Genomic DNA, 9,685 nt, shown 5'->3' on the forward strand with positions numbered 1-9,685 from the left:
TGTTTTAGAGTGAGGCTGCTGGGCTTATTAGCAAGGACTTGGCAAGATCTAGACAGACCACCTTGTATTCATATAGAGAAGTGCAGGACTCTCTTCCTCCTTCAGCAGACAAATGCAAGATTCTGAACCCTTAACAGGAAGCTTGGTAAAATAAAAAGTTTTGCTAGGGGTACCAAAAAAGTCAGTAACAGTACCTCAGTGCTTTCTATTCCATTTTGCTTCTTCATGATGAAAATGAAAATAAATTATGAACAAAGGCATCTATAACCATTCAACATATATCAGCACACAAATAGAAGTCCTCGTGGATCCTAGAAGGGTGCAGGGAATCTTGTTGCACAATCAGGAGCTCTGAACTCTGTAGACACCAAAAACCCCATTCAACTCCCAGCTCTGAAACAGAGAACATGACAGCCCTCACACCTTGCAAAACCCAGACAACGCTAAGTCACCCACCCCCACTGACCAAGAGCCATGGTCTCAAAAACAGTAGCCCAGGAACCTCTGACACTGCAAACGCTCCACACATTTGAGCTGCCCGTGAACACCAGACTACAGTCTGAGGAGCCTCAGCCCAAGGCATTTCATAAACAGGGGATCCCTCAGAGCCACAGACCTACCAGGCTGACAAAGACAACAGAAAAAGGTGTTAAAACCAGGTCACTTTGATGAAGACCTGCTTACTTAATCAGAAGAATCACTGAAAGCTATAGGTTACCAGAAAACGTTGCTTTCAGCAAGTACATGTTTTCTGACTTAAAAGAAATATATATTCCATTGGAAATTCTCCAGCCATCACAACACTCAAAAGATATAAATGCTGTCATGGTTACACAGGGAAGGACCTTTCTCCCCTTTCCCAAGGACTTTAATCAGTGTCATACAAGCATACATCGTGAAGACACCGTTATTGCAGCTCAAATACCTCTTTTCAGATTAGTTCGTATCACTCAGTTTAAGTCAAGCAAATAAAATATTCACAGCAGACACAACTGTTTTGGAACATAAAGAATTACACCAGCATAAATCACCCATATCCAAATTTCCTTAAAGTATTTACTATGTGAAATAGAGCCCCCACCCATCCTTGCAGTAACTCAGCAAATCTACAAACAGCATGGTTTTGTAAGTCCTGTTCTACTGTTTCCACAAAAAACGTTTCACTAAAATACATACATTAACACACGTGGGGACTTGCTAGGAGATCGCAGTGTGAACACACAGCGAAGCCCCTGCAGCCACACCTTGTGCCAGCCCGATAAAGCCACCATAAGCATACTAGAATATGCTCCAATTGCATTTCCACTTTTACACACCCACCTATCCTCACAGTGCTTATCTGTCTTCATGGGTGCTAGAATTATTTTTTCAGAAGAACATATGACAAATAACTAACTAGCTATACAAGATCAAAGAATTAATGCACTATCCAATGCACTAACTAAAGACTGGCCAACAGCAGCATCTCAGGACTTGCACAAAAGGGAAAGGGTCCCTTAAAGGAACTTTGGAAAAGTACTGTGCAACTCATCCAGAAGAAGAAAAAGCCTCAGTATGGTACAGTTCTCTCTTTTCCTTTAGATATTTTTTTTCGTAGGATAAAGGCATCCCAAAATGAACTCTAGCTTGCATGCCATCTGTCCCACATAATTTTGGGTGGGAGGGAAAAAAGCAGTGCCAGCCCTTAAAAGTGTAAGGGCATCACTAGAGGAAAAAGTGAAAGATATAAGAGCTGTTCATAAGCTATTAAAAAAAAAAAAAAAAGTAATGCCAGCACTCTGAGTTGGAAGACAGGAACAGCATCAGACAAATCCTAATCTACAGTAAACTCCCAAACTCCAATACGCAGCGCTGTCCCCTCCACCACAACTCCTTTTTCTTCCCCACAGCCATATAATCCATCAGTCCCCCTTGTATCATTGCTAAGCTCCTTCCCATGCCTCTTGCGTAAGTTTCTTTCTCCTTATACACATTCCCCATGCTCGTTTTCCTTCTCTCCCACTCCAAACACCATGTCTTCTTCATGTGTCCCTTTTCCAGGCACACGGGCCTTATCCTCCAGGCAATTCACACAAAGACCCCAACCCATTTACTTACAAGAGACTGTTGACCCTTCACTTCCAGCCTCTTTCTCCTCCAACGCACCGCCTCCATGCCTCTACGTACTCCCTCTACCCATCAAGCACCCAACTCTCCTGTCCTCTACCCCAAATAATATCATATACTTTTCCATTCCCCGTGCCCCCAGCCCTTCCACACAGACCCCCAAACTTCCTCTCATGCACCCACACCAAACATAGCTCAGTCCCCCACATGCTTACTCCCGTCACACACAGAGCATCTCTCCCACCTTGCACAGCTCTTTTGCCCCATTCACCCCAGCCTCTCCCCCACCCCAATTCTGTCTCACCTTGCACAGCATGCTGTCCTCCCTCCCCAGCCACTGCCTCCCATTTCCACTTTGTGCAGCTCCCCCGCACACCATCCCTGTCCCTCCTTTGCACAACACTCTTCCAGGCACTCTGACCCCCACATCCCTTTGCACAGCACCCTGTCCCCCATGCACCGACTCTGTCCCTGCTTTGCACAGCACCCTTTTCCCTATACATTGTCCTCACCCCCCAATACCCGCTGGCCACACATCATCCCCCTAACCCCACCCTCCGGCACAGCACCCTCACCCCCCTGTGCTGTCCGCCCAACATCCTCTCTCCATACATTGCACCTTGTCTCCACAGCACCCTCCCTCACACACTGTTCCCTCCAGCATCCTCTCCCTCACACACTGTTCCCTCCAGCATCCTCTCCCTCACACACTGCCCCCCAGCACCCTCCCCTCACGTACTGTCCTCCCTGCCCCTCTCCCCACGCACTGTCCCCTGTCCCCCCAGCACCCTCTCCCCCACACACTGCCCCCCCCAGCACCCTCTCCCCCACACACTGTCCACCCCCCAGCACCCTCTCCCCCACACACTGTCCACCCCCCAGCACCCTCTCCCCCACACACTGTCCACCCCCCAGCACCCTCTCCCCCACACACTGTCCACCCCCCAGCACCCTCGCCCTCACACACTGCCCCCCCCAGCACCCTCGCCCTCACACACTGCCCCCCCCCGAGCACCCTCGCCCTCACACACTGCCCCCCCCCGAGCACCCTCGCCCTCACACACTGCCCCCCCCCAGCACCCTCGCCCTCACACACTGTCCACCCCCCAGCACCCTCTCCCCCACACACTGCCCACCCCAGCACCCTCTCCCCCACACACTGCCCACCCCCCAGCACCCTCTCCCCCACACAGTCCCCCCTGCCCCACTCCCCACACACTGTTCCCCGGCTCCGCTCCCCCGGCCCCGCGCCACGCCACGCCACACCCCCCCCCGACCCGACCCGACCCGACCCGGCCCGGCCCAGCCCGGCGCACGTGCGCTCCGCCCCGCCCCACCGGCGCTCACCGTCCAGCGACACGAACTGCCCCACGGCAGAGGAGCCGCCGCCGCTGTTCTCCACGAACTGCACCTCGGAGACGATGATGTTGTCCTCCAGCACCGAGCCGCAGCCCGTGCACACCGCGTCCCCCCGCGCCGCGTCCACCTCAATCTCCGAGCAGCCGCAGGCGGCGCACACCCGTCCGCCCGGCATCTTGTCCGGCGCCCCGGCCCGGGCCGGGCCCTGGCCGGCCCTGCGCCGCTACCACCGCCCAGCCGGCGCTGCCCGGCCTCGGCGCAGGCCTCGTTCACCGGGACCGGCAGGGGGAAGAGCGCGGCGGCAGCCGCCCCCGCCCGCTCTCGCGAGACTTCGCCTGCCGCTCCCCGCCCCTCCGGCGCGGCCCCTCCCTCAGTGCCCGCCCCGGATCTGCGCCCATCGGGGTCGTGGTGGGTCTGATGGCTGGCCCCGGCGGGGCTCGGGGGTCACCCGCGACCCCCTGCGCTCCGGGGCTTCCCTTTTCCCTCCCCCGAATAAATGACCGCCAACCACGCTTGGCCTCCAACGCTCCGAGCGGGACCGTGACGGGTGGGAGTCCCGTTAACGAGGCCAGACCCCTCACCGGGGCGGGACCCAGAGACTTAGAGCCACCGAAGGCCAGACGGGGAGCTCCGGCCCGCTGGGCCCTCGCTTCCCCTTTGGGGCGGGTACGGCCGTTAACTGAAGCGCCTCCCGCGGCCCGGGCAGGCGCTGGCGGCTGTGGGTGCAGCGCCGAGCCCCTGAGGCCTGGCCGGGGTGGATGGAGGGAACGCGCTTTGCCAGGCAGATCCAGGGCGGACCAGGGGTGGCTGTGTAGGTGCTTCTTGAGGAGCAGCTGCGGGCCCGCTCTCACAATGGGGAGTTATAGTTGCATTCCTCCCTTTTAAAGTGTTTTGCTGCCAGCGGTGAGCATCTGCCAGCACCAGGCAATGTGCCTAGGTATTCGCGGTTATCCAGAACTGGGCCCATGTGTTTCAGATTAAGTGATGGGTCTTGTACTTCAGGCAGAACATGAGGATTCCTAAAAATTCCCCGGGATTCATTCATTTCACCATAAACTTACTAACAACTAACCTTATGCATTTTGTTAATAGATGCATGCCATGGTTTCTGTACAATAAAATAAGGGGGATAACCCTTCCTGCCAATCTTTGTCCTTCCTCCCAATTTAGGTGGTTTGATTTGTGGGGAAAAGAGTATCACTAACAAATGAAATTTTCACTGTCGCTGATGAGTGGTACTTTTTTTTTTTTGGACACCCCATAAAGCCTGTAATAATTAACAAGTGTGTGAAAATATGTAGCAGTGAAAATAAGAGCCCCGTGTTCTCATCTCTTGTATGCCAGTTCCTGTGTTCCTTGAAAATAAAATTGGGGCTACAACACTCATAGTTGCATTTCAAAAGCATAATATTTGTTATGCTTAAAAAATTGATTCATTCATCAGTCAAATCTAATCAATCATTCCGAAATACATAGATACAGGTTTTGTGACGCATAATGAATCAGTTTCCGTAGAGCACTTTGAGCTCGCCATAACGTTAACATCCAGTGCTTTGTGACTCTGTTGGTTATTAGTTCCTTAATCGAAGAACTCAATTTTCATCCAAGGAAGGAATCATAGAATGTGTTGCGTTCGAAGGGGCCTTTAAAGGTCATCTAGTACAACTCCCCTGCAGTAAGCAGGGACATCTTTAACTAGATCAGATTGCTCAGAGCCTCATCAAGCCTGGCCTTGAATGTCTCCAGGGATGGGGCCTCCACCACCTCTCTGGGCTACCTGTTCCAGTGTCTCACCACCCTCATTGTAAAGAACTTCTTCCTAGTGTCTAATCTAAACCTACCCTGCTCTAGTTTAAAACCATTGTCCCTCATCCTATCACTACATGCCCTTGCAAACAGCCCCTCCCCAGCTTTCTTGTAGGCCCCCTTCAGGTACTGGAAGGCTGCTATAAGGTCTCCCTGGAGGAGCCTTCTCTTCTCCAGGCTGAACAACCCCAGCTCTCTCAGCCTGTCTTCATAGGAGAGGTGCTCCAGTCCTTGGATCATCTTCGTGGCCCTCCTCTGGACCTGCTCCAACAGGTCTGTGTCCTTCTTGTGCTGAGGGCTCCGGAGCTGGACACAGTACTCCAGGTGGGGTCTCACCAGAGCAGAGTAGAGGGGCAGAATCACCTCTCTTGATCTGCTGGCCACACTTCTTTTGATGCAGCCCAGGATGCGATTGGCCTTCTGGGCTGCAAGCACACATTGTTGTCTCATGTCCAGCTTTTCATCCACCAGTACCCCCAAGTCCTTTTCCGCAGGGCTGCTCTCTACCACATCATCCCCCAGCCTGTATCAATAACGAGGATTGTCCCGACCCAAGTGTAGGACCTTGCACTCGGCCTTGTTGAACTTCATAAGGTTTGCTTGTGACCACCTCTCTAGCTCATCCAGGTCCCTCTGGCTGACATCCCATCCCTCTGCCCTGTCAACCGCACCACTCAGCTTGGTGTCATCAGCAAACTTACTGAGGGTGCACTTGATCCCACAGTCTAAATCACTGATGAAGATGTTGAACAGCACTGGTCCCAGTACGGATCCCTGAGGGACACCACTTGTCACCCCTCTCCATCTGGACATCGAGCCACTGACCACTACCCTCTGGATGCGACCAGCCAGCCAGTTCCTTATCCACCGAACAGTCCACCCATCAAATCTCTATCCCTCCAACTGAGAGAGAAGGATGTTGTGGGGAACCATATTGAAGGCCTTGCAGAAGTCCAGATAGATGATATCCGTTGCTCTTCCCTTGTCCACCAATGCAGTCACTCCATTATATAAAGCCATCAGGTTGGTCAGACAGGACTTGCCCCGGTGAAGCCATGCTGGCTGTCTCGAATGACCTCCTTATCTTCCATGTGCCTTAGCATAGCTTCTAGGAGGATCTGTTCCATGATCTTCCCAGGCACAGAAGTGAGGCTGACAGGGCGGTAGTTCCCAGTGTCCTCCTTTCTACTCTTTTAAAAAATGGGTGCGATGTTTCCCTTTTTCCAGTCACCACTTATTGCTCACTTTAACACTTAAGTCACATGTAGTAAACGAGCATGGCATGCCACAGATGGTAAGGAAACTGGGCAGAATAGATACTGTAGCTGGAAGTTTGTATAGACTTTAATCTGTCAGCTTTTGAAATACATGAGTCAGTTAATGCAGAAGCAGAAACTTTCACCTTCTTACAAGCTCATGCTGTCAGTATGTGTCTTCCACCAAATGACACAGACACCGCCAAGTGTCACATAAAAAATCTCTATGAACTGACTGGATAGATGGTACAAAATGACTTGCTGTAGTACATCTAGAGTCACATTGGGGCACATATTAAAGCTTTATTATCCAAAAAGCTGAGCATCTCATAGGCATGAGGTATGCATGCATAGGCATGTTGTATGCCTAAAAATGTGCAGGTTCTGGGCTTTTGCAAAAGGATAATAGCAATAACGTAATGGATGTTATGCTACTATATACACAGCTCGACTTCATTCTTACTGTCCTTTTTATTCTGTTCTCAGAGATGTATTTGTGAAAATAACTGTTGTTTTCTTCGGATTCCTTCTGCTTCTGGAGTTTATTTCCTTCCTGAAGTTCCTCCTGCTTCTTGTGAGGTAATGAGTGCCACAGCAGCCAAGCGTGATCTCACGACATTATGCACTGTGTAGATAATGTGAGGGGGAAATTATATCTTCATTAAAAAGTTTCTGCTTAACTCACTTAGCTAGAGACCACTGTAGTCCAGATCCATGAGGACTTAAATTTTACACCTCTTCCAAATATATTGTGTTTTGATTGTTTTAAGTGTTTTAAGTGTTATGAGCCTTTTCTGGGAGTCCCAAACAAGTTTGGAGTTTTTCACTTTGAATGTGAGCAGCAGAGGGCCCTAGCGAGAGCATAACACACAGCTGCTGTGCAAAAAAGCTCATTTAGTGTAATACTGAATAAGGAAGTGTGGTTAAATTTTTACCTTCTTATAAGGTGAGGATAGTGCTGATGAAAGAAAATGGTTTTCCAATCCTGAAGACTGAAATCCCTTGCCTCCCACTCATGAAAGATTTCTTATACCATACCGTTTAAATATTTCAAACATATCTGTAGCATCATTTTTTACTGACCCAGATCTAAGTCATTTTTCACCTAAGATCTTTGTCCTTTCTGCTTGCAAGAGGGTTAACTAAAATATTTTTAGTCGACAACATTCAGCTTGCTGAATGAATACCCCATAACTCAGGCTGACAAAATAATAACCTTTCAATAAATTGTCTGAAGCCTGAATTACAGTAACAACTGATCAGTTAAAAAATTGTGTTGACGAAACCCCATTCCCTGCAATATTTTGCCTTTTTATTTAAGAGGAGGAAGGGACCTATTTTCCATTCACCTACCCTTGTATTTCATGCCTCCTGTTTTCACTTCTAAGGGTGACAAAAAGTGGTGATCAGGATGTCTGTTAGCCCAGACCGACCGATTTCCTTCCTGCTGTGTCTCCAGGAACCCTGAATATAACCCACCCGTGGGTGTGCGTGTTTGACATTCAGTTGTTGAGGTTTCTAAGAGAGGAACTGTTCTCATTTGGTTGAAAATGGGAAATTTTTTTTGCCACTGCTCATGCAACAGTCGGAAGAATGCACATGGGCTGTACAAATCCATATGGGAGTGCGAGGGAATCCCACTCTGCTCCCGCAAATGCTGAACAGCACAGCAGGGAATATACTCAGGCAAGCTGATGACACACTACCATACTTCCACAAGAGATTGATCCTCTTCTATAAATATAATGATTTGAAGCAGATGCTTAAGTGTGATATGACAGAAAACCCAGAGACTCTCGTGACTTTTTGATCGTAGCTCAACCTTCTGGCTGCTAAGCGTCCCAACATACCCCCCTGGCTGGGAAGTATTTTCAGCTAGAAGTACAAAGTTTAATCCCTTGGTTTGCTCAGCTGCTGTGAGCATCCTCAGCTCGCTGGCGTTTCAGCTGGAATCGCTCCTCTTAAAATCAGGCCTAAGGGCGTTGCTGAAGTCTCTCAAGAAGTCTGAATATGCACATAACTTGGACAAAACGCAAGCAGAGGAAGCTTTCTTTGGTCTGAGACTGTCCAAGATAAGGCATAAGCTATGCATTCAACCTGCAAATTTGCACATGGATTCTCTGAAGATGAAGTCATAGGGATGCTAGATAGAAGGGGGAACAAAGGATTTCGAAATGAATTAACCTTATAAGGTGATAGCAAGTGGATACTTTTTTCGTCTGTGCCAGTCCGAATGCATTTGGCTACACTGATGATGAACACGAGGGGGCACCCAAGGAAAATGAAATCGTCGAGGAGCTGCGATGCTCCCGCAGGTTACACTTGGATTGATTTTCCATCTGGTTCCCTTTTTTTTTAGCCCTCCCCTCGGTCTGCATATTTCTGATTATTTCCTGACATTGTTTTCATGACGTTCATCAATAAATGGCAATTTAAAAAGCTTTGGGAAAAGCATTCTGAGAAGAAAAGCTTTTGGCCTCTGTTAAACCATGTAGTAAACCAACTTAGCAAACACTTGAACCTATCTCTGTGCAATCACGTCCCTGCTGTTCAGAGACAGCACTTTGCAGCTGAGCCTTGAGCAGAGACCCTATGGCTTTCCCAGTCGCCTTCCCAGGATCTGTGCCTGGTATGATTCTTAGTACGTGAGGACAGCAGAAAGCTGTCCACTGAGGAACTGGCAAAGGGAAAGTACAAGGGTATTGAGTATAAAGATCCAGAAGCCACCACCAGTTGAGGAAGTCTCTCATCAGTAAATCGCTGGAAGCTGTGAGCAACATTGCTGCCCAGCTATTCTCTTCTGAACAACTCCCCCTGCCAGCACGCTATTTGAAGATACACGGCTGATCAGTGAGTACTTTTAGGAAGGATGTAAGCAAGATAAAAATAGATACACCCTCCTAGTTTGTAGCAATCTGCAACTTAAGGATTTCATCAGTTGAAGGCTCGTACACACTAGTAGGCTTTTTATCTGTTTAATCAGGTTTTGATCTGCATATGCTTTCAAGATCCACAACATCCGGTGGTTTGGGGTGTTTAGTTTAGTTGGGTAGCAAGCAAAAAAGTTTAAAAATGGCCAGAACATTTCAGCTGGTAATCCTGAGTTCTTGTGCTATAATGAGTGTTGAGTATTTGCTCCCATTGCACCTCTGTCATGT

At 49.3% G+C, this 9,685-nt stretch overlaps 1 protein-coding gene across 2 annotated transcripts in view; it reads right to left on the bottom strand.

Moving 5' to 3' along the window:
- Positions 1–3,858, bottom strand: part of BRF1 (BRF1 RNA polymerase III transcription initiation factor subunit) — a 179,332-nt gene extending 175,474 nt beyond the window's left edge. The window contains exon 1 of one of the 2 annotated variants that reach the window (XM_063333487.1): positions 3,454–3,853. In XM_063333487.1, coding sequence (XP_063189557.1) covers positions 3,454–3,640 — 187 coding nt within the window. In that variant the 5' untranslated portion in view covers positions 3,641–3,853. Of the gene's footprint in view, positions 1–3,453 lie in introns of both variants that reach the window. The other variant, XM_063333488.1, reaches the window with a different exon arrangement.
- Between the last annotated feature and the right edge of the window lie 5,827 nt (positions 3,859–9,685).

This window comes from Chroicocephalus ridibundus, chromosome 4 (genome assembly GCF_963924245.1).
Source record: "Chroicocephalus ridibundus chromosome 4, bChrRid1.1, whole genome shotgun sequence".
Taxonomy (NCBI): domain Eukaryota; kingdom Metazoa; phylum Chordata; class Aves; order Charadriiformes; family Laridae; genus Chroicocephalus; species Chroicocephalus ridibundus.